The sequence below is a fragment of the Neoarius graeffei genome, chromosome 7 (genome assembly GCF_027579695.1).
Source record: "Neoarius graeffei isolate fNeoGra1 chromosome 7, fNeoGra1.pri, whole genome shotgun sequence".
NCBI classification, from domain to species: domain Eukaryota; kingdom Metazoa; phylum Chordata; class Actinopteri; order Siluriformes; family Ariidae; genus Neoarius; species Neoarius graeffei.
This window is the reverse complement of record NC_083575.1, coordinates 49,964,449-49,991,159: the sequence shown is the minus strand read 5'-3', so window position 1 is coordinate 49,991,159 and position 26,711 is coordinate 49,964,449. Positions and strand designations below refer to the sequence as shown.

General features: G+C 40.9%; 1 protein-coding gene across 1 annotated transcript in view; it reads right to left on the bottom strand.

Moving 5' to 3' along the window:
- Window positions 1-26,711, bottom strand: part of pcdh15a (protocadherin-related 15a) — a 396,434-nt gene that overhangs the window by 324,319 nt on the left and 45,404 nt on the right. The window contains exons 2-3 of the mRNA XM_060924719.1: window positions 8,131-8,145; window positions 6,020-6,085 (exon numbers count right to left, since the gene is read on the bottom strand). Of these exons, the coding sequence (XP_060780702.1) occupies window positions 6,020-6,085; window positions 8,131-8,145 (81 nt within the window). The remainder of the gene's footprint in view (window positions 1-6,019; window positions 6,086-8,130; window positions 8,146-26,711) is intronic.

Genomic DNA, 26,711 nt, shown 5'->3' with positions numbered 1-26,711 from the left:
TCTTGACCATCTCATTCCTCTGCACCTCTCTGCTCTTGACTTCCATCTTCAAATTAAAAAGTGTTAACTTTCTGCTCAGGTACTGTCCCAGAAACGATAAACACCGACTTCTATTTTGTCTACTACTGCAAGATTTGGATGTGCACTCCTCCTATGCCAACCCAAGGAACGTGATCTGGCCTTTTACTTAAAGCACTTTTAATCAGCTATGGTCGCCTTGGCAACCCCTTGCTCCAATGTGGCTCTATGGCTATTTCTCATCAGCTTATCTGATAGCTCCTCGTCAGCATGGAGAGCCAACGATACCTACACCATCGTCAGTGATGAATACTATGTACTTGGGATAAGTTAATGTATTTTCAATATTCAGTTTTAAAGTCTTAGGAAATCGAGTAGGGAATGAGGTGTTCAGGGTAATACTGAATAGAAATCACAAGAGTTGAGCGCATAACACAGTTGCAGAAAGTGTTGCAGATTATGAGTGCTTGGTTTATACCCTCTGTATGAAAATTAAGCTGTTCTACAGTTCATTGCTTCTGATTCAGTTTTGAGAAGAAGAAAAAAACACTATCTACAAAAAAGGCACAGGACCACATCAGCATACTGGTTTCACTTCTTACTTGTTGCTGTGTGGTATTTTAGCTCCGTGTCAAGCTAAATGTGTAAATCATTCATTCAGTTCTGTGAAATGAAAAGAATTTTCCCCCCTTGCCTGTACAAAACTGAGACTTGTCACATCTCATACAGAGATTTGTCTCAGTGGGTGACCTATGAAAGGTAAGTGGCAAACGGGGTCAAATCTGTGTTTGATTAAAAGTAGACGGCCTTTCGATTTCATAAAACCAGTGAAATTTAGTTCCCTCTAAAATTTGGTCATTGTGATATATGCTTATTTCTGTAATATCTAAAAAATATCAGGCCACTCTGTGGCTGGGAAGTTATTTAATTTGAGGGGATTCCCTAGCAAATAATGTGCATGAAATTGCTTGCTTTGCGCAGTCAGGCAGACAGAGGAAGTCCGGTGTGCACATGTACAGGTTTACCTTTCGGTGGCATCTTCTTTTCTTGGGTTTTACGACACCTGGCATCCAATGTTGCATTACTGCCATCTACAGGTTTACCTTGACCATGCACTGACAGTTACATCATTCTGTTGCTAAACGAACAGCTGATCACACCGAGGTGCTGCTGATATTTATTAGTTTGGTCCTGCGTTTCCCTTCCTTTGCAACATAACGTCTTTTCTTCCCACTTTCCGTTACTGTAGCCAGTCTTTCATGTTTCATTCGCGTCCTCCATTTTCCTTTCCTGTTTCAAATTGTATCCCAACAATGCCTTGCACAAACGGGAAAAGCCCACCACGTGATGCATGATGTAGTATCTTGAATTGGGTCTGGGCGAAGCAAGAAATAATAGCAGAGAATTTAGGGCCATGTAGCCCTGAATTCATTAATTGTTCTATTAAAAAAAAACTAATAAAATTGGAAGTCTGTGATTCGAATTCAGTAGCTTTTGGTCCACTAAACAAAAATAACTGGGTGTCAGGGAAAATTATTTTTATGACCTACACCTGAAAAATCTGAAAGTCAGTCTACCTTTAAACTTTAATTATAGGTGCAAGGCATAAAGTCCAAAGCAGGACCTTTCTCTGCTTCTTCATAGTAAAATGATGACTTCACCAGTACAAAGCAGTTTTTTGCTCCTCGTCTGTATTCAGCCAAATAACTATGTAGCGGTATGATAAGGAGGCTGTCAGCTAGTTAAACATTCCGTGAGTAACTTACCACTTCATGAGGATTTAAACGTGGAATGTTTAAATCCTGATGAGTTTAAAGTGTCACACTGTACAGTAAATCCATGTGTATATGGAAAGTTTGAATATTCCAATATTATTTGAAAAATACCTTTAAAAATACAAATAATGATTTTTTTCCCCTGCACACCAAGTACCTACTGACCAAAAATATAAATTTTCCAACAGAGACCCATTTCTGAGCCCCAGTGAATAAATGCTTCAGTCAGTACGTTTACATGCACATCCAAATCGAGCTGCTGTCGGTAATCGAGCAAAGGGTCCCAGCAGGGGTGCCAGAGAAATCCAATCCTACATGCATACTGTGAAATCGAGCTATTGAGTGAGGTGCATTGTGCACCCAAGCCACAGGTGGCGCTACACGCCCTATCGTGTTGATACACTTCCGGTTGTCGTCATGAAAAAGAGCTATTCAAGAGTATAAACAAAGGGACTACAGGCGGAAATTAGCATGTACTGCTATAACCTGGTATAGACATCTGTCCTTACCACAAGGATAATGTTTAATTTGTACACTGTCCCTTTTAAAAATAAAATAAACTCTAAGAAGAGTGTTTGTAGTTTGTATGTACGAACAGAAGTGTTCCTAATAAAGTGGGCGGCTAAGGTGAAGTGTCATGCCGACCGAGGCTGTTTTTTTTTTTTTTTTCCGACCGAGGCTGTTGTGTTTCCCGCTTGTGGTCTTGTCACTCGTCACTTCCGGAAGGGGCAGTGCTGAAGTAAGTAGCTCGACTACGTAGCTCGATAGGGTTTACATGCACTAAGTAGCTTAATCTAGCATAATCTAGGTCGTGTAGCTCGATTGCGAGAAATCAAGTTCGGTTCAATTTCAGCCGAGCTAAGGTGTTTACATGCCATTTAGAACTTCGATTTCAGTCGAGCAACGGCAGAAATTCGATTTTCTCTATGTGCATGTAAACGCACTGAGTGTAAACTCTGTTACATGTTGTAGTAACATGAGTTATCAATATGAAAAACACACACCCTTCCACACTGTACAATTTTGGAAAAAACAACAACACATAATCCAGTAATCACCATGTAACCTAACTAACATTATCATTACTTAGTAAACTATTTGCATAAACATGAGCCAGCAACTCTAAATTCACCTTTTCCCTGAAAGCAGCTTCAGCTGGAACAGTGATGCTCTGCCCTCTTCTCTTTAGAGGGCAAAACACAAACCACAAAAGTTAAGCCATTAGCTGTCTGTTTTCATTCACACAAAACCAAAGTTCAGTATTTACCAAAAAAATCTAGAGTCAAACCAAACATTAAAGTTGGTGAATGCAGGATTTATGCATTTTAAGGTCTGGGAGAAAAATGTAAGCTATTCACGTAAGAAAATTTCATAATGTTGGTTGTGCTGCACCCTACACTCCAAAATGAAGACCAATCAGCTGGCTTTGAGTGCAAAACACACACTTAAGAAAAATTAGCATTATGTCTAAGTACTAAGAGCATACACTAAGTAGTAAGCCTAAATAATAATGACACATTGATGTACTAGTATGGTAAGGGTGGCATGGTGGTGTAGCAGTTAGCACTGTTGCCTCCCAGCAAGAAGGTTCTGGGTTTGAACCTCACGGCTGATGGGGACCTTTCTGTATGGAGTTTGCATGTTCTCCCCGTGTCTGTGTGGGTTTCCTCCGGGTGCTCCGGTTTTCCCCACAGTTCAAAGACATGCAGATTAGGTAAAATACCCAGCCACTGGGTTTGTACATACTTATTGCCAGTCCCAAGCCTGGATAGAGTGGGGAGGGTTGTGTCAGGAAGGGCGTCCGGTGTAAAACTTGTTTCAAATCAAATATGTGGAACAGATCCACTGTGGCGACCCTGAATGAATGGGAGCAGCCAAATGAAGATGGTGTACTAATATGGTAAACCATTGCATGACTATACAGTAGGACTAAATAGTTTGGGACATGGCCTAAACATTCTATATGACAATACTGAGGAGATAATAATAGCAACAGATAATGACACATACTATGGTTATAGTCATCTCACTAGCACTGCAGATTGAAGCCTTATAAGAATAAAAACCTTATTGTGAACAGCAACATAACTCTACCAGATGAAAGAGAAAAACCACTTGAATTCAACAAAAGCTTGTTTCTTTAGTTAGCATTAGATAGCTAGCTTGCTCTGTTTGCTGTCTGAGCTCTGTGTTAAAGTATCTTTGCCTAAGTATCTACATATGATGTTTTGGGTGTAAATTATTGTATGTTTATGACTGCTGAGTAATACCAACAGAGCAGTTGAGTAGATCAGTTGTTACCCAAATGTCTATGACCTGTGGTGTCTAAATGAGGTGTCCCAGGCTTACCTGAACAAATTCAGTGGGCAACATCTCAAATCACAACCAAAACTAAAGCTAAAATCATGTGTAGGTAAAGTAGATGGCTGGAAACAAACTGGAGGCTGATAATTAACAGCTGAATAAGCATTTCAGATGAAGCTAACGAATGCAAATAAAGATGTGATCACAGTGCATCTCTACCTTTCCCCCCAAAATTTGCTTCACCAAACCAAACAAGCTACAGTAATACTAGACCCTGAAGCCTATCAGCCCCTGTCTGGCACCTGCAAACTTTTGGCAAAAGAACCTTCCCCATCAGAGCTAAATCACCACACATCTGGAAGCTGTTCATTCAGAGAGTTGGGATGACTACCTTTTGTGAAAGATACCAACTCCCATGATACTACCGTACACTCTCTCACAATCTACAATGGGGAAACCAGCTTCATGCACTGATCACCTTGGATAGAAACCAAAATAAAAACAAAAGCACATGCAGTCAAAGACAAGCTGGCTGGAAACACACACAGATGGAGGATTTTTAAGATAAGCCTCTCTCAATAGTGGTTCATCCAAGAAGAAAAAAGTATAGCCAGCAAATCCAACATGACAGACAGTGAATGCAGAAAAAGACAGCTGTCCCTTGAATTAATGACCATCTCTTCTTTCATTTGTAGAATTCCCTGTGGAAGCTCACCTGTAGGGCAACACTGAGTCTTTATTGGTCCTTATCTTGGCACCCTCAGAGCACTACACCAACATGATTCACTGAACTAAAATCTACATGTAAGCGCTCACCATGTACCTGCTCTCCATTTCACCTTGTAAGATAAATAAATACTGTCTTTCCTGACAGAAGGTGGAATTAAGACATAGACACGTGTATACACACACACACACACACACACACACACACACACACACACACAAGTAGCAATACCAAAAAAAGATGTCAAGTGAAGAATTGGAGAAGTGGAGAGGCTTTATTGCTCATTTCCTTTGAACCAAACAAGTGCTGAAACCTGTTCAAATTCTAAAGCAAATCTCATCAGAGAAACAAACAGCAATCTGGTCTGAGCAGATCAAACTCATTAAACTCATCTGCCTCACTAATACATCTCTCAGCAGTCATTTGCTCACTGTTATTGAAGACTATTACTATTAGTGCCAGCAGAGAAGTTTTGCTTTAACCCTGCTATCCAGAGGTGGCCAACATATCTTCAAGAATGGGAAATGAAATAGGAATAGAAACATAAAAATATGTGCGAGACACATTGCATGCTATAGCCAGCACTTGTTACACAGCAACAAAAAGGCAGTGGTGTCAAATGCATGGCCAGGTTCTGGTTCTGTCTTGGCAGGCATTATGATTATATTATGCAGTGTAGCACTACCTACTCAGAGATGCTTTATGTGTTAATGGGCCCCAGTGAGCTATCACAACAACAAAACACCATCTGCAATCTTAGCAAGGACACACTCAATCCTTTCACACATATACACAGAGCCACAGTGAGAGACACAACAAGACAGCTGAACAGCCCATTGTCTGATTACTTTTGGTCCCTGAAAAGGAGGGGGGCACATATTAAAAGTGCTATCATTTCTACACCATTTACCTGATTTGGATGTTAATACCTTCAAATTTAGAGCTAAAAATATATTATTCATTATTTAATTTCAACTCCTATATACTGTGGTAGACAAAGAAAATAACAACAACTGTTAATGTCCAAATATTCATGAACCTGACGGTGTTTAATTCTTGACCAGTGACGTATTTACATATTTATCAGCTGAACACTATCAATGTAAACAATCTGAAAGGTAATATAAAATCAGCATTTGAAGGGGACACACAGTGGTATACCATAATGGAAGCAAATAAACTGGAAAGTACATACCATTTGGACTCTCTTCATCAATGGTGACAATGGTGGCAGGGGGTCCAGTTCGATACAACTTACATTCTGTGTGAAAAAGAAAGGATGAACACAGAGTCAGAATTTAAATCACTCTCATGTGCTATTCAAATTTCATGCAAGGATGTGGTGTTTTTCACATAGTCCTAAAACTGTAATTTATGGCTGAATGATACACAATATGGTCAAAAGTATGTGGATGCCTGACCATCACCATCCTATGTGGTTCTTCCCCAAACTGTCATCAAAGTTTGAAGCAAACAACTGTCAAGAATATCATGCATTATTGTGATTTCCCTTCACTGGAATTAAGGAGTCCAGCATGATCATGGCCTTGTGCACAAAGCAAGGTTCATAAATTCATGGTTTGCTGATATTGGTGAGGAAGAACTCAAGTACCTGTACAGAGCTCTGACCATTTTTGGGATGAATTGGAACCCTGACTGTGCACCAGGCCTTCTTGTCCAACATCAGCACCCAACCTCTCTAATGCTCTTGTGGCTGAATGGACAAATCTGCATAGCCACATTCCAAAATCTAGTGGAAATACTTCCCAGAAGAGTGAAGGCTGTTATAGCAGCAAAGGGGGAACTAACTCCATGTTAATGCTTATACGGTAGATGACTTGCAACTACATGATCAAAATGTGCTACATCATGAGCGTCCGTCATGATGGTGGATATACAAAGCAACCAGCGTGTCTGTAAACAATGCTGAATTTTCTCAGTATTACCACGATTTGAACAGTCGAACGAAGATTTGATACAAAGAGAAGATAGATATGTGTGGTTTTGACCCATATTATTTAAAAAAGTCAGACTTTTCTAAAGATAAGATGCTTCTACCAACCATCAAGCACTCAGATATTGCGTTCTATCTGGTTTGGCTGCCGAAGAATCAGGTCCAACCTTGGATGAAACATAGCCCATTTTCTGAGTGGGTGCCGAGTCTGGATTGTTTCTATCGTATAATTTTGCTGGTGCTCCTAGAAGCAAAATGGTAATACACGTGCTAAAATTGTAACAATGACCGAGTGAACCACGACAAGAGAATGCTCATTTTATAGCAAAATTCTAGCAACACGAAATAAAATTCTTCCATGATATTATTGAGAAAGCTTTTGAATTTCACCTGAGATAAAACGATTACTGCAAAAACGAGCTGTTTTGGTTTTAGCCTCTGTTAGATCAGCCCTGCCAATATGCGATATTGTTCAGCTGTGCTCGTCTCCTCTCTCTCCTCAGAGTTTCCTCGCCCTCTTTCCGAATCACGGACGGAATTCTAAAAAAATTGGAATGTGCCACCATCACGAGTACTGTTGTGACCACAACCATATACAGCACAAAGATATGGCGTAGCTAAAAGAACGCTTAAAACAGTGGAAAAACAAAGAGAGTTGTGCACGCGTGATTATGTTTTGTATGGAATGCCACTTGATCCCACATTTGTATATCCACCAACATGGCCAACATCTGGGTTTCTATTTTACTTTGATGTCACTTGCAGGTCAAGGATCTCATCTCATCTCATCTCATTATCTCTAGCCACTTTATCCTGTTCTACAGGGTCACAGGCAAGCTGGAGCCTTCTTGCTGTGAGGCGACAGCGCTAACCACTACACCACCGTACCGCCCCCAGGTCAAGGATAGGTTTGGAAAATTATGTTCAGCAAGTACATCTGGTTGTGATAGTCAGGCGTCCACATACTTTTGGCCACATAGTACATGTACAAATATGAATACAATCAAGCAATTAAGCAAAGCAATTATGATATGACTTTTAATTTATACATTTAATTCTTAATCACATCCCATTAATGCATGAGGAATGTCTGCCAAAGAAGTATCTGCTAAAGACTGCCAGACAATACAAGTCCCAAGTTTCATTGCTTCCAGTCAGATAAAACAAAGTCCGTGATGATTCCCATTTGAAGTTTTTGCTTTGCAATTGTTTGCTTAAAGATAAATATTTTGTAGGACTGCTAGGGTAGAGCAAAAAGGCAATAAAAATATGCACTGGGAAAAAATTATGAAAGGTCATTTGGCAACAGAAGAGGAAAAGGAAAGTGATAAAGAGACTGAGTAACACCTTACCATCATAATGCCAGTCTATGTCAGAGACAGGGTTAGATTCAGCAGCAGGGTGAAAAGACAAAAAAGGAAAAGACAAGAATGAGAAGCTTGCTACAAAGATGTCTGAGATTCTAAAGATCTATAGGCCATAAGGAAAACATCGTTTTCTGTTGAACAGTGGAAAAGACATGAAAGTGAAAAGCTGGTTAAAAGCAGTCCCAATTTTAGATTGAGGTTTTTAGGGTGATTTTATCAGAGTGTGATGGAACCAAATACAAAAGAGGAATTATATCTTAATTAGAAGAGTAGGCAATGGCCACACACACACACACACACACACACACACAAGATAAGGTTCTCTTGTTTGCATGAGTCACAACAAAACATCTGTTGCTAGGTGAGAAGGAGTGGATCATTTTCACATTAAATATGGAACATCACAGTTGTGTCACCCGAGCACACAGCAGGACACCATGTCACAGACACTTCAATGCACATTTACAAACATCATTCAATCCTATATTTACAGAATCCTCTGAAACCCTGACCAGGGTAAAGTGGCTACTGAAGATGAATGAATGCATGAGTGAATGAATGTTATAGTATTTAATTACATTTACAAAGTATGACCAGTATTCCTGTTGTCTTTATACCATAAGCAATCATCATTACAGGCTTATTCAAACAATTCTTACATTTTAGCAGAGTGCTACAAGTTACCCGCTATTGTAAACTCAGAGGATTGAAAAGCCCAATTGTGTTATACATCTATTCATTTTGACACTTAATTTACTGAATAGCCTTTGCTCCATTACATATATGATGACAAGACATTAATACACCTTATGAATATTTGCACTATACTGTATGTTCTATAATATACATTTAACAGTTATTCTATTAAATTGAGTCGTACATGAGCTGATAGCTGATGAGGCGTGTAGCGCTGAGCTAGCTATAAGCTACAGTATGTACAACGAGATTGCGTGGAATAACTGTTTTATTCTATCCACATTCAGTAGATTTTGAGAAACAGAGCATTTTTATTTTTACTGTTTGCAAATTCAATAAATAAAACCTTTATACAAAACATCTGACAAAATCATTTCTGCTTAGAATGTAAACAAACCGGCAAAATGACCGTAGCAATTTGTGAAAAATGCTATAATAATAATTCTTGGGGGGAAAAATGTTCTTACCATCAAATACTTTTACTCCAAATTTTGTTGCTTTTTTATTTTTGGGGGTTTTGTTTTCAAGTAGAGTTTTTATTTCATCCTTGGTTAGTTCAGCAAAATGCTCCGCCGTTTTGTTTTTCTCTACTCACGGTATATGAGCTGATATCCTAGTAGTAGTCAATCAGAGCACGCAATTGCTCATATCCAGTGAATGTGGATAGAATAAATATAGAATATTCAAAAGCCACACAAAAATGCCACAGTCAGCTGAGGTTCGAACCCAGAACCTTCTTGCTGTTAGGTGACAGTGCTAACCACTACACCAAAATGTGACATGTCATTCATCAATAATTTAAGATTGTTATCACAGGCAAATTTCTATGGTAAGCAGAATAATGGTAATAGCACAAGGACATGCTAAATCTGACCCACTCATTTAATACTTACAATAGTCTAAATCATACAAGTAGTAAAACCACACTAATTATGGGACTGTTTGGGTTTATTTTGAGATGTATTTAAGTATGGCTAATCTGTAAAATGCACACAAGAGCAAACCCAATTCTGCTGTTTGTCCAAGAAGTCTCCATCTATTAAGAGAATTGCAACTGTGTGCTTGCTTTAAAGAGAGACAAATGCATTATAGAATCTAGGATATAAAACCCCATGCCTAATCTGTAAGATATGTTTGCTATGGTAGTATTAAGTAAGCAAGTGCATCTAAATGGGCTTAATTACCCTTTTAAAGAGAAATGCTTTCAGCTGGGCAAGCCGTTTAGAGATGTATAACCGAATTATAAGTGACATATGGAGATGTGGTGGGAGATAAAGGAGGAAAGGAAGTGGTACATGGATTACAGACCACCAGCTGTGAACAGGCAGAGAGAGCAGACAGATACAGCAGCTGCTCATATACGTGTACATATTCACAAGCCGAGCTGTAAAAGCACTGAGGATCACAAAAGCCTCCCGGTGACTCTCTCCCTCTCTCTCTCTCTCTCTCTCTCTCTTTTTCTTTTTACTTCTGACACACACAGTGTTACAACTCTGACATGGATAAATAAGATACCAGAAAGATGATACAGTCTGTATAGAGGGTTGTGATACATGATGCAATGACTTATTCAGCACACCAGGCATGCGGGCGCACACACACACACACACACACACACACACACACACACACACACAGCATGGGGCATATCCGCTAGGTTTACATTCCCTGGTCCAAGTGATGTAACTGTTGTCATGATGTGTGGATTTAGGTGGGGTACAAAGTTCTAGAAATTGTACATAGTGCACACACACCCACATGTACACACACCAGTAGATACCCACACACAGAAAAGCAGCTTATGGATTGATCCACTTATCTGCAAGTCCAGAGTAAATCCCGAAACACTAAACGCTAAAGAATGAGGGCTGGAATTAGGGTGGCTAGAAGGACAGAGGGACCAAATTCAGCCCTAAAGCATGAAACAATTCTCTTTGTGCAGTGATGGGGAAAAGGCAGAGCATGCTTGTGGAGAAAGGTCTGAGGCTAGCTAGAAGAGAGCGATTAGTGGAATTTCACAGTAAGTCAGTCAACTCCAAAAACGACCCAAGAGTCCATAAATGATAGGAGACCTCAGAGTGCAAAATGTAAAGAGGAAAGTGAGTGACATGGACAAATGCAGAAGAGGAACAAAGAGCTGCCATGTGTGTAAAAGACAGACTTTGAGAGGATATACAGGATCTCTATGGAGAATCATTCTGGAACATCCGATATGGATTTTGTATGCGTGAATGCTGCAAGGAAAGCATCAGATCAAACAGACTTGTCTTAACCCTCTAGGTAAACTAAATGTCATTTTGAAGACATCAGAAGCTGATGTAACCTGATGAAACATTCAGCAATGTTTCCTGGCTTTCTGTATACTGACCACTGTTTAAGAGTAGTTTGTGACTATAATTTGTATTGTAGGGGCCAGGGCTTTACATTAACTTTTTTGCTCACCGGCCACTGTGGCTAGTGGTTTTCCCGAGTCACTAGCCATTCAGCCTTTTCACTAGCCACAATTTTGTTGCCAGGAAATCGCAGTTTTTTCTTCACCATGATACGTTAAAGTTCGGAAGATCTAGACTTAATTATGAATGGCAGCGTATAATGTATCTCTACAGTAGCACTCAAGTATTCAGTGCTGTTAAGGTAGTTCCCTATATGAAAACATGCAACTAGTTCAGACAAAAATATAAACAGAATATTCTGTTTATTGAACTCAAATTCAAGCCCCTTACAATATTAAATATCGTATAATATGAAAAATAACATTCAGTACAACTGAAATGATTTCTAATATTAAAAGTCCAATTCAAAACATTTATCATTGAAAAACATTTGATGTTTTGATATACAAGTATTATGTGTATTATCAAGTATTATTATATATTATCTATTAATTGTGTGTGTGTGTGTGTGAACATGTGTAGAGAGAGACATTAAATGTCCTCATTACATTCATCATCGGGGCGGCACGGTGGTGTAGTGGTTAGCGCTGTCGCCTCACAGCAAGAAGGTCCTGGGTTCGAGCCCCAGGGCCGGCGAGGGCCTTTCTGTGTGGAGTTTGCATGTTCTCCCCGTGTCCGCGTGGGTTTCCTCCGGGTGCTCCGGTTTCCCCCACAGTCCAAAGACATGCAGGTTAGGTTAACTGGTGACTCTAAATTGACCGTAGGTGTGAATGTGAGTGTGAATGGTTGTCTGTGTCTATGTGTCAGCCCTGTGATGACCTGGCGACTTGTCCAGGGTGTACCCCGCCTTTCGCCCGTAGTCAGCTGGGATAGGCTCCAGCTTGCCTGTGACCCTGTAGAACAGGATGAAGCGGCTAGAGATAACGAGATGAGATGAGACATTCATCATCAGATGAGTCTGAATGGTCCATAAAAAATGGTCTTCGTGACCTGAGGCTTCCAGCATGCCATAAGTTGATAGCTGGGGTGGGATCAACTTCTTTCCAATTGCGTGAACGTTTCTAAACAGCAGCTCCATCCTCTCCAGCACAGCCGACTTCATGACAGCCAGGGACTTGAAAGCAATGCTGTCCTGTAGTGAACTAGCCATCTTCACCTGTTTTGATGTTATAGTACCGATGTGTGCATTTGACTTTTTGTGGTCCTTTATAGTTTCGAGTTTAAAATTACTGGTGCCTGTCTTTGCCAGACTTTCTACAGTCTTCACAGTACATGGTATTTTCGGTTTTGCTATGAACTAGCCAATCTTGCTCTAACTTCCATTTGTCATTGAACTGTCTTATCTTCCTATTAGTGTCTTGTTCATCTCCATGGCCGTAGCCAGCTATGAGGCCACCGAGGTCCAGACCTCGGTCATTTTAAAGAGCTGAAAATACATTTGTACGCTAAATATTCAACTGGATAAAAAAAAAAGAATAACATTAAAATGTCTCCGTAAAAAGTGCATTGTTAATTATGTTAAACGTTGATTCTGTCTTCTGTATCTGTTTCGTGCGCGCGCACACAAAAGTGAATGAGCGCGCGACTCGGCGGAGGAACGCAGTGCAGTAGACACGGGTTTTTCATGGTAACCATCAGCGCACTTTCATGAAGCTGTTAAATTTACATTTTCGAAGCAGCGCAGTTGTAGCCTACCTTGTTTGTCTCATCTCATCATCTCTAGCCGCTTTATCCTGTTCTACAGGGTCGCAGGCAAGCTGGAGCCTATTCCAGCTGACTACGGGCGAAAGGCGGGGTACACCCTGGACAAGTCACCAGGTCATCACAGGGCTGACACATAGACAACCATTCACACTCACATTCACACCTACGGTCAATTTAGAGTCACCAGTTAACCTAACCTGCATGTCTTTGGACTGTGGGGGAAACCGGAGCACCCGGAGGAAACCCATGCGGACATGGGGAGAACATGCAAACTCTGCATAGAAAGGCCCTCGCCAGCCACGGGGCTCAAACCCGGACCTTCTTGCTGTGAGGCGACAGCACTAACCACTACACCACCGTGCCGCCCACCTTGTTTGTGATTTTAAAAATAAATCATTCGATAAGCCAAAGCAATAGAGTGGAAAGTTTCAACTTATGTTTGCCTTGGATAACTTTGCCTAAAACATGGTGGTGTATACTGATTTTTTTTCCCAGAATTTTTTTTTTTTTTGTGTAGGTGTAACGGATGCCAGATTGTTAATGTATCTTAGTTACAAGCTTTCTTTTTCTCTCCTCCTGTGTAAAGTCCACAAGCGGAGGCCATCTGATCTGCTTTAATATCAACAGATCTTCATTTAAGAGTACGTGAATCTTTTCATCATGGCACACCTTCAGCCTGTTCAGTGTGCTGAGTGCAGGATGTTTAGTCATTCTTCCTCCGTCACTAGCGATAGCTCTATTAGCTTTACTTGTGATAAGTGCAGATTAGTTAGCTCTCTGACGGAGAAGATTTCAGTGCTAGAAGCGCGTGTCCAGGCTTTAGAGCAGGTTAGTGAGCGTGAGAACAGTGTAGTTTCTGTTAGGGAAAGTCTGGACGCCCTAGGTGGAGTTAGCAATCCCCCAACTCCGGCATTAGAGCCCTTACAGCGGGGCGAATGGGTGACGGCTCGGCGGCATAAGCGTAGAGCCAAAGCTACCGCTGAGGCTCGCCCACGGGAGCACCACTCCTCTCCGCGTCACGTGTCGAACAGGTTTGCTCTCCTTAGTGATGCACCCACTGAGAAACCTGAAAGAGCTCTGGTTATAGGGGACTCTATCATACGGCACGTGAAATTAGCTCAGCCTTTAGGGGCACCAGCAGCTTTAGTCAGGTGTATACCGGGAGCCAGGGCACCGGACATAGCAGGTAATCTTAGGGTCCTAGGCAAGCACAGGTTCTCAAAGATAGTTATCCATGCAGGAGCTAATGATATACGCCTTCGTCAGTCTGAGGTTACTAAGAGTAACTTTGTAGAGGTGTTTAAATTAGCGAAGGTGATGTCCGATGCTGTAGTATGCTCTGGCCCCATCCCAATGCGGCGTGGCGATGTAGCTTACAGCAGGTTATGGTCGCTGAACTGCTGGCTGTCCAGGTGGTGCTCTGAAAACAGTGTGGGCTTTATAGATAATTGGGCTAATTTTGAGGGCACTGCTGGCCTGTTAGGGCGGGACGGTATCCATCCCACTCGGGAAGGTGCTGCTCTCATTTCCTGCAGCATAGGTCATAGTCTCAGAACAGGCCTAGTTAATTTCTGACAATCCAGAGCCAAGGCCAGGGAGCAGACGAACAGGCTAAACCGACTGTCTGCTAGCTGCGCAGAGTCGTCACTCAGGGCCCACTACATCGAGACTGTGTCTGTTCCCCGAGCTCAACAAAAAGGTAGAAATTTTCAGAGAGTTTGTTCCAGTAACCTAATCAATATAAAATTAGATCAGACTGACTGTACAGCTGCTGCCAGCACCTTTGATCTAAAGGTGGGGCTATTAAATATTAGATCTCTTACATCTAAAGCGCTAATGGTTAATGAACTCATTACTGATCAGGAGTTTAATGTACTGTGTTTAACAGAAACATGGATTAAGCCAAATGAATATATAGCATTAAATGAAGCGAGTCCTCCTGGATACAGTTATATACACCAGCCTCGTCTAACTGGCAGAGGAGGAGGCGTCGCGGTTATTTATAACGATTATCTAGGTGTAACACACAAACCTGGTTATAAATTTAATACATTTGAAGTTCTTCATACTCATATAATGTATGTAGCCTCTAAAAATAAGTCTACCCAGTTAATTCCATTGCTTATTATTTACAGGCCCCCGGGGCCATATTCTGAGTTTCTTTCTGAATTTGCAGATTTTATCTCAGATTTGGTTATTTCCTTAGACAAAGCTTTAGTTGTCGGAGATTTTAATATTCACTTCGATAACCCAGAAGACCCTTTAAAAACAGCGTTTGTGTCCATCTTAGATTCAGTCGGGATTAAGCAGAATGTCATAGGACCGACCCATAATGGTGGTCACACCCTTGATCTAATACTAACATTCAGATTAAACGTAGACAATATAGTCATACTTCCACAGTCTGAAGTTATCTCAGATCATTGTCTCATCTCATTCAAAATATGTCTGAGTAATAATATATGCACCTCACCACGCTACTGTATTAAACGTACTTTCACGTCAACTACTGCACAGAGCTTTATAAATGATCTCCCAGAGTTATCAACTTTGATTGGGTCACTGTCAGCCCCTGCAGAACTTGATCAGGCAACTGAATGCTTAGAGTCAACATTCCGCCATACTTTAGATAATGTAGCTCCTCTAAAAAGGAAAATGGTCAGAGACAAAAAATTAGCACCCTGGTATAATGATGACACTCGCACATTAAAACAGACCACTCGAAAATTGGAACGTAAATGGCGTCAAACAAAATTGGTAGTGTTCAAATTAGCTTGGAAGGAGAGCTTCCTGAAGTATAGAAAAGCTCTTAGTGCTGCGAGATCAACATATTTCTCCTCCCTAATAGAAGATAACAAAAATAATCCTAGATTCCTATTTAATACTGTAGCAAAATTAACCAGGAATAAGTCCACTATAGACACATGCACACCTGCAGTATGTAGTAGCAACGACTTCATGAATTTTTTTAATGACAAAATTGAGAATATCCGACAAAAAATTCAAACTACTAATTTAAGGTTAGACAATGAAAGTGACCTTGTAGCTAACAATATAACTGTATCAGATCATCAGTTAGAATGTTTTACTCCCCTAAAAGAAACTGAATTACTTTCATTAATCTCTACATCAAAAGCCTCAACTTGCGTACTAGATCCCTTACCGACACATCTATTCAAACAGATAATGCCTGGAGTAATTGAACCACTTCTAAAAATAATAAATTCTTCTCTTATGATTGGCTATGTACCCAAATCCTTTAAACTAGCAGTTATCAAACCCCTGATTAAAAAACCTGACCTTGATCCCTGTCAGCTGTCCAATTATCGGCCAATATCAAACCTCCCCTTTATCTCCAAGATCCTTGAAAAAGCTGTGGCACAGCAGTTATGCTCATATTTACATAGGAATAACATCCATGAAATGTATCAGTCAGGATTTAGACCTCATCATAGCACAGAGACAGCACTGGTTAAAGTAGTAAACGACCTACTGTTGGCGTCTGATCAGGGCTGTGTCTCGCTACTTGTGTTGCTTGACCTTAGTGCAGCATTTGATACCATTGATCATTCCATTCTTCTGGATAGACTAGAAAATGTTGTGGGAGTTAAGGGAATGGCCCTCTCCTGGCTCAGGTCTTATCTAACTGATCGTTATCAGTATGTTGATATAAATGGTGATATTTCTAGACGTACCGAGGTAAAGTTTGGTGTTCCACAAGGTTCTGTCTTGGGTCCACTGCTTTTTTCTCTATATATGTTACCTCTGGGCGATATTATTCGTAAACATTGTATTAGTTTCCACTGTTATGCTGATGACACACAGTTGTATGTCTCTGCAAAACCTGATGAGAGACACCAGCTTAATAAAATTGAGGAATGTGTTAAGGACATTAGACACTGGATGCTTATAAATTTCCTTCTGCTTAACTCTGACAAGACTGAAGTACTTGTGCTAGGACCACATACAGCTAGAAGTAAGTTTTCTGATTACACAGTAACTCTGGATGGCCTTTCTGTTTCTTCACGTGCAGCAGTAAAAGACCTCGGAGTGATTATTGACCCCAGTCTTTCATTCGAAACTCACATTGATAACATCACCCGGATAGCTTTCTTTCATCTCAGAAATATTGTAAAGATAAGAAATTTAATGTCATTGCATGATGCAGAAAAACTAGTCCATGCTTTCGTTACCTCCAGGTTGGATTATTGTAATGCCTTACTGTCTGGATGTTCCAATAAGTGCATAAACAAGCTCCAGTTAGTTCAAAATGCCGCAGCAAGAGTCCTTACTAGAACTAGAAAATATGACCACATCACGCCTGTCTTATCCACACTGCATTGGCTCCCAATCAAATTTCGTATTGATTATAAAATACTACTATTGACCTTTAAAGCACTAAATGGTCTCGCACCACAGTACCTGAGTGAACTTCTGCTCCTCTATGACCCGCCACGCCTACTTAGATCAAAAGGTGCAGGCTATCTGCTGGTACCTCGTATAGTGAAGGCTACATCAGGGGGCAGAGCCTTTTCTTCCAAAGCCCCACTGTTATGGAACAGCCTTCCAAGTAATGTTCGGGAATCAGACACAGTCTCAGCATTTAAGTGTAGGCTGAAAACATATCTGTTTAGTCAAGCCTTTTGTTAATGGTGTTTATGAGGTAAAGGAGTAGATCTGGAGGGTCCTCAGACATAGAGTGTTTTGGTAAACTGGGATGTATGGATGCTGTCAGTCCCCACTCGCTTGCTCACTCGAGTTTGTTGACGGTGTAGTGGCTGGCTGCTTTATGTCCCGGGGCTCCCTCATGCCTGTGTTACCTTCTGGCTCTCTCCTTTTAGTTATGCTGTCATAGTTAGTTGCCGGAGTCCCTGCTTGTACTCGGTGCAATATGTATACTGTTCCTACTTATTCAGGTGACATTGGGCATACCTAACCACCTGTGTTTTCTTTCTCTCCCCCCCACCCCAAATCTGTCCCTCTGAGTTACATGGAGTCAACAGGAAATCTTTTGGTGGAGACGGTGGGGACCTCGACTGGCTATCATAGCCTGCAGGGAATCGGCCGTCAGACATTCTGTCGCATGTCCCAGACCCGGTGAAATGTAACTGAATTGTCTTGGCCAGGCCTAAGGGTCCCATCTGCATCTCATCATTGCTGAGGAGTGTGCTCCCATCACCCAATCAAGCATCCAGCCAGAGCAGGTCATGATATATTTTTTACCATATTAACATGCCATTGTGTGTTATGCCTGATGTAAAGACTCTCGTCTCTGCGAGCCTACCACACAGATTTAATACTTGTCATTTTTAGGGCATACCTAACAACGTGTTTTCTTTCTCTCTCTCTCTCCCCCCCCCATCTGTCCCTCTGAGTTACATGTTGATCCTGGGATTGAGATGCTGGCCTCTTCTGCCCCTCGGACCTGCTTGATCCATCCTGGTGCCCTGTGTCTGGTCGGAGTTTTATCGCCCCACTCCTGTGAAGGACGGCCCCATGAGGACAGTTGAGGGTTATACCTGTTAAAACTGTTAATATTATAGTCAGGCTGTCTGTTGTTGCCCAAATGAGGATGGGTTCCCTTTTGAGTCTGGTTCCTCTCGAGGTTTCTTCCTCATGTCGTCTGAGGGAGTTTTTCCTTGCCACCATCGCCACAGGCTTGCTCATTGGGGATAGATTAGGGATAAAATTAGCTCATGTTTTAAGTCGTTCAAATTCTGTAAAGCTGCTTTGCGACAATGTTTATTGTTAAAAGCGCTGTACAAATAAACTTGATTTGATTTGATTTGACATAGGCTACATGGTTAGGGCATCTTTTGTCCTCATTGCTTGGGCCAGATCAAACCATTAAACAAGCTTAAATTATTCTTACTCTTGCCACATACATGATTTTTTTCAAAACTAATGATATTCAGTTCAAACACCATTAAAAGTAATTTCAGGAATAGATCTCGTGTGGCGTGTAATTCACCCCCTCTTTTAAATATGTAGAAATTTTTTCGGAGCGCTTTGCGCATCATGGACCTCAGTGATTTTAAAAATGCTGCTCCAGCCCTGCTCATCTCTGCCCCTTTTTTCCTGAGCAGCAGGGCTTGAAACTCCAGCTATATGCCGCCACATAGTGCGCTTGTCAGTCGTCAGCAACTTTGTTGCTTCGTTCATTAACCGCAAGTTACCGTATCATTGATTCGATCTGAGATGTTAACGAACATTCAAAACAATTCTAACATGTTGTCAGAATGTTTATGCAGGTGCTCATGGGAGTTGTAGGCATGTAATATTACATTGCAACGTGTTTATGATATCAGATGCCTTCAGAGAAAACTACAATTAAAATATATTGTCATACCACAGAATAAACCACCCGCCAAAGTGGCTAGTGAGACTAAAGTTATTACCCGCCAAAGCCGAATTTTACCCGCATTTGGCGGGTGGGCGGGTGCTAATGTAAAGCCCTGGTAGGGGCATCTTCTGATGATAAAAATGTGATAGTTTGATCTGGCAATGCCTGGCCCTTAGAAGCGTGTACCTTTTGTTTGTACTATTTGTGTTTGCAGACACCTTCCCTGAGCAATACAAGACCTGTGAAGCTGCATTGTAAATTGTGCAGTGTGTTTCATCTGGCTTTCCATGTCAGTTCTTGTGTTGCAACTATAATAGCTATTTTAATGCTTGCAACTTCTTGTGCACCATATGAGGTGTTATGGTAGGTCACATGGGCTGCAAGTTGTAAGGCTAAAACTTTGTGATCTAGAAAAATAAACAAAAAGTGCTGAGCCTGAAGCAGTTTAACTTTAATAAGTACTCACTCTCATTTCTCATGAGCACAATTACTACTATGCAAGCACACAGGATTTGTTTAGGAGGGTTTTCCATTACAAAAGTACAATGGTTTTCAAAAGATAAATATTCATCTTTAGTTGATGCTTTTTTTAGGAAGTCTTTGAATGCAGACTGTTAAAATAATGAGGGGCAGAATATGAAAGTACAAAAATACAAGAAGAAATTAATTTGCATGATCAGAAATATTAAGATACTAAGCAGTTATTCCACGAAATTGAGTCATAATGGTTTGAGCCCAGTGGCTGACGAGGGCCTTTCTGTGTGGAGTTTGCATGTTCTCCCCGTATCTGCGTGGGTTTCCTCCGGGTGCTCCGGTTTCCCCCACAGTCCAAAGACATGCAGGTTAGGCTAATTGGTGGCTCTGAATTGACCATATGTGTGAATGTGAGTGTGAATGGCTGTTTGTCTCTATGGTGGGGTTTACATTAGACCGTATCAGCGGATCATCAGATTAACGTTTTTAAAACGATTAGTGTGCACACAGCAACAACAATACACGATTCGCGTGCACACAGCAACACCAATACACGGATACGCTCGGCTCCGCAGGCATCCTGCGCTCCAAATCACTCCGCCCTGAACAGCGAGTGCCCTCTGGAGGGTGCGCACTCCGGCCCTGCGCAGCTCACAGAGCACGCGAGTATAGCGCACGAGCAGTGATTCGGGACTGAGCCTCTGTGTGTGTGATCTCAGTGCATATCACTTACCACTTGCAAGTGGAAGGATGGCAAGCCTAAAGACAATCATAACTACACAATGGGCAGTATTTGCATCAGTATTTGCAGTATTTTCATACTTTTATATTCTTTAATGAAAGGTGATACAAGGCGGAAGTCCGCGCCGTTTTTCAGCAGTCGCGTCACATGACCAACGCCAGCAAATCAGGAAGGTGGATGTCACAGTGACGTTGTCCAATGACGACGCCAGCTAGAGCTCAGCACAGCGTATCCACGTATTCTCAATGTTTAAACAGCACCGGACCACACACGATCTGGATTGAATACGTGGACCCTGGCGGATTCCCGTTTCCCGGCGTTTCCAGGCGGTTTAATGTAAACGGACAGTGCATCCGCGAAGAAAACGAGACAGATACGGTCTAATGTAAACTTGGCCTATGTGTCAGCCCTGCAATGATTTGGCGACTTGTCCAGGGTGTACCCCGCCTCTCACCCATAGTCAGCTGGGTTAGACTCCAGCTTGCCTGCAACCCTGCATAGGATAAGCGGTGATGGATATTGGATGGATCTTCAGTGGCCTTCCCATCTACCACATCTGGATCCAATAGAACACCTTTGGGATGTGGTAGAATGGGAGATTCGCACCATGAAAGTGCACCTGTAAAATCTGCAAGAAGTTGTTTAGCCATCATGTCAACGTGGACCAGAATCTCAAAAGAATGTTTCCAACATCTTGTGGAATCCATGCTGCAGAGAATCGAGGTTGTTTTGAGAGCAAAGGCCTTACTTCGTATTAGTATAGTGTTCCTAATGAAGAGCTTGGTGAGACAGAGAGAGTGAGTGTGTGTGTGTGTGTGTGTGTGTGTGTGTGTGTGTGTGTGTGTGTGTGTGTGTTTTGAGTTGACAAGGAATGATGAAACAGGATTGTCATCTTTCCTTGTCTATACACTATATACTCTCTCATATATAGACAGTGCAAAAATCTTAGACACATCTGAAGAATGACGCCTTCAGAAATAATTCAATAAAAAATTGAAATATCAAAAATAATTATGACATCACCCTTCTAGTTTCTAAATTGCATGCCTGAAATACCCTTAAAATATACTGCATTAGGAAGGAATCTACTGAAGAAAAACTATTTTTGACATTTGAGCTTGCTTTGACCTTGACCCTGTTTGGATCGGTTCTAAAATACATAAAACTTAAAGCCACAAAAATAAATCAATCAAATTTTGCTGAAAATAATCATGCCAGTAGAGCACACTAAACTGAACTGAACTAGAGAGAGAGAGAGAGAGAGAGAGAGAGAGAGAGACTGGCTTGATATATATGGAATGAAAATGATGAGAGGACAGCCCAATCTCTCGCGTCACCATGGTAACGATGGGACAGAAAGGACAAACCCCATCTTCTTCTCACTGTAGATCAGTGATGATCCACCCCCAAACACATCATGCCATACATTACACACACACACACACACACACACACACACAAAAAAAAGTAGGCTACAAAAGTATCAGCAAATAAGTTTGAAGAGATTTTATCTGTAATTTAGAGACTGGAGTGTTAATTAAGTATCAACTAATTAACCACTTGGTATTGACAGAATTACTAACTGCCTACTTGATACTGTCTGTAAAATTTAAATCACTGTTCTACAGCTTAATCAGCTATCAGATAAATTAATACTGTGGGATTTGTTCTGATTTCTCGTATACCCTATGCAGGGACAGCTCATATTAAATGGGCTAACAGGGCTAAGACAAATCAATATGAGGTTTCATTCTGGACATTCACGTCATCTTATCTGCAGTTAGCAAACATTTTAAAGAGGATTATTTATGATTTTTTGAAACTGAGTGTAACAGCACCACTAGCGATCGTACAGAAAAACACACAATGATATGAAGCGAAGCTGTGGACTAACTGTAATGAGCCCAAAGAGCTGGAGGTTCATGCAGCCAATCAGCGACAGTCATGTCATGTGATTACACAGCATGACATGCCCACATAGTTTTGCGCTCCAATGAGCTAATATTCTAGACCATTTCGGTGATGTTTCCGTAATACATTATTAGTAGGTGTTATGGACTCAGTCGCAGGTGTAATGAAAGTGAACGGAATGGATAATTTACTCTATCATTATTTTTCCGCTAAAATATGTTTGGAGGAGAAAGTAAAAGTTGATAGACTGAGCACATGTTGTCTAATCAAAGTGCAAATTACACAAAAGGACAGATATATACAAAAAAAACATTTCTGTGTATCATGCTTGTTATTCAGACAAAACACAGTTCAGATTCAAATGCCAAAAAGACACAAACACACACTGTATATCCATCCATCCATTATCTGTAGCCGCTGATCCTGTGCAGGGTTGCGTGCAAGCTGGAGCCTATCCCAGCTGACTATGGGCGAGAGGTGGGGTACACCCTGGACAAGTCGCTAGATCATTGCAGGGCTAACACACTGAGACACAACCATCCACACTCACATCTACGGTCAATTTAGAGCCACCAATTAACCTAACCTGCATGTCTTTGGACTGTGGGGGAAACCGGAGCACCCGGAGGAAACCCACACAGACACAGGGAGAACATGCAAACTCCACACAGAAAGGCCCCCGTCAGCCACTGGGCTCAAACCCAGGGCCTTCTTGCTGTGAGGCGACAGCGCTAACCACTACACCACCGTGCCACCCTATATATAATATATATATACACACACACACTGTATATATATATATATATGTGTATATATATATATATATATATATATATATATATATATATATATATATATATATATATATATAAATAAATTCATTGTGACCCCCCAAAAAACATTACCACTAACCCTATGTATTTATTTTTAAAAATTCCACATTAACTTTTTTTTAAGTGTTTGTGTTAATCATAAGCTACTGTATTTTTGTAGTATGTTGTTATGCATTATGCAAGATGCATAATGTAAAACTGCATCGCTCCTGCAACTCTGCTTCTCTAATCACTCAAGGAAGTGCACTGTAATTAGCTGAGATTTGCATTTATTTAAAGAACAGTGTATCATCAAATGAGAATCACAGCATGCACAGATTAGCACCTGCACAAACAGTTAGTACAGGGCTCAGGCTGCTGCTCATGTTTCACTCCACATGTATTAAATACTTGTAGGTGTTTATAAGGTCACTAGGTGTCAAAGTGTGGAAATGGTGCTAAATTTGCAGTCAGGTTTTGCTGTAACCATGATGAATAATACATGTTTTATTCTCCCATACTTGGATTCATGGCTCCTTTTCTGGTCTTAAACATATTACTGGACATAGAAATATAAAATCGAGATGAGAGTAACTGGCGCTAGCTATCCAACTCAAAGTCTCGAAACATTTTGAATGATCGATGAGATTATTTCATTGCATAAACCACAGAATAAGGAAAACAATGTATTTATTTTTGCTTTCAGGCCTCAGTACCCACACACAACCCCAAGTTCACATTAAATTATGTTATCCTCTGCCATGTTACATCATGCTTGTAGAAGAATTACAGACTCAAAAATGAGGACACATGAAATGAATAAATACAATAATAAATAAATTAAAATAATTGTGAATAGGAGGGCGACATGGTGGTGTAATGGTTAGTACTGTTGCCTCACAACAAGAAGGTCCTGGGTTCGAGCCCAGCGGCTGGCGAGGGCCTTTCTGTGTGGAGTTTGCATGTTCTGCTGGTGTCTGCGTGGGTTTCCTCCGGGTGCTCCGGTTTCTCCTACAGTCCTAAGACATGCAGGTTAGGTTAATTGGTGGCTCTAAATTGACTCAAAGTGTGAATGATTGTTTGTCTCTGTGTCAGCCCTGTGATAACCTGGTGACTTGTCCAGGGTGTACCCCGCCTCTTGCCCATAGTCAGCTGGGATAGGCTTCAGCTTGCCTGCGACCCTGTAGAACAGGATAAGTGGCTACAGATAATGGATGGATGAGTTGTGAATAGGTAACAATTGCAATATGTGAAACTACAGAGAGTCACATTTGTAACATGAACAAATAGATGAGTGCTAATAATCATTTCATACCTTCCACAACCAGTAGCAAAGTCTTGAGCACCTTGTATTTACTGATAGATTTTGTTAACTGCTTTTTCCAGAGCTTCTTTTGGTATTTCATTTGACTACCAACCCTTTAGTATCAGGATTGACCTCCACTACTCCTCTGAGAGGTTAGGACCCACGAAGGGCTGCACTTGTAAAAAACAAGGGTTAATACTCTTGTGTCCATCTGTAGCAGAGGGGGAGTAGTCAAGCATCAGCTGTGGATGGAGATGAGTCAGGTAGAACCAACACGTAACATGTGATGAGTCTCACCTGTGTCAGATTGCCGGCAGTTTATTTATGTCTTTTGTGTGCGCTTGCAGAGAGAGAGAGAGATGGACAGCCCAGCACAGCACCGTGTTTGTGCATGTGCATAGAGTAAAATAAATTCACTGAAATGCAAAACTAGGAGAAAAATAGGTACCCTATGGGTACATGTGGCTACTGCTTATAAATAAAATTGTTTTCTGATACCATGTCCACACAGTAAGTATAGCATATATACAGTGGATATAAAAAAGTGTACACACCCCATTAAAATGATAGGTTTTTCTGATGTAAAAAAAAAAAAGAGACCACGATAAATAATTTAAAAACTTTTCCCACCTTTAATGTGACCTGTAAACTGTACAATTCAATTGAAAAACAAACAAAACTGTTCGGGGGGGGGAACATAAAAAAAAGTACAATAAGCTGGTTGCATAAGTGTGCACACCCTTAAACTCATACGGTACTTTGTTGAAGCACCTTTTGATTTAATTATAGCATTCAGTCTTTTTGGGTTCACACCTGCCATCAATTAAAATGACTCTGATTAACCCCAAATAAAGTTCAGACATTTACTCAGTTGCATTCTCCAGCAAAAGCCAGGGTTCACAGAGAGCTTACAAAGCATCAGAGGGATCTCACTGTTGAAAGGTATCAGTCAGGAGAAGGGTACAAAACATTTCCACGGCATTAGATAGACCATAGAGCACAGTGAAGACAGTCATCAAGGAGTGGAGAAAATATGGGACAACAATGACCTTACCGAGAACTGGACGTCCCTCCAAAATTGATACAAAGACAAGACGAAAACTGGTCAGGGAGGCTGCCAAGAGGCCTACAGCAGCACTGAAGGAGCTGCAGGAATTTCTGGCAAGTACTGGTTGTGTACTGCATGTGACAACAATCTCCCGTATTCTCTGTATGTCTGGACTATGAGGTAGGGTCAAAGAAAAACATCCAGGCCCAGATAAATTTTGCAAAAAAAAAAAAACATCAACTCTCCCAAAAGCATGTTGGAAAATATGTTATGGTCTGATGAAACCAAGGTTGAACTTTTTGGCCACAATTCCAAAAGGTATGTTTGGTGCAAAAACAACACTGTGCATCACCAAAAGAACACCATACCCACAGTGAAGCATGGTGGTGGCAGCATCACATTTTGGGTTTGTTTTTCTTCAGCTGGAACGGGGGCTTTAGTCAAAGTGGAGGGAATTATGAACAGCTCTAAATACCAGTCAATTTTGGCCCAAAACCTTCAGGTGTCTGCTAGAAAGCTGAAGAGGAATTTCATCTTTCAGCATGACAATGACCCCAAAAAAGTTTTGGAATAGCCCAGCCAGAGCCCAGACTTAAAACCAATTGAAAATCTGTGGGGTGACCTGAAGAGGGCTGTGCACAAGAGATGCCCTTGCAATCTGACAGATTTGGAGCACTTTTGCAAGAAAGATTGGGCAAATATTTTTAAGTCTAGATGTGGCAAACTGATAGACTCCTACCCAAAAAGACTGAATGCTGTAATTAAATCAAAAGGTGAATCAACAAAGTATTAGTTTAAGGGCGTGCACACTTATGCAACCAGCTTATTGTACATTTTTTTTTATGTTTTTCCCCCCTAACAGATTTGTTTTTCACTTGAATTGTACAGGTTATAGGTCACATTAAAGGTGGGAAATGTTTTGAAATTATTTATCGTGGTCTCATTTTTTTTTACATCAGAAAAACCTACAATTTTAACATGGTGTGTACACTCTTTATATCCACTGTGCATGTTATCATTATACTTGCCTCATCTCTTGCAAGCATCACCAAGCTGTGAGCAGCATCAGGGCTTGTAGTATTTTGGTTACCAATATTGTTTACTGTGTTTTGTTCAAAATACAGTCCTGTGAACTAG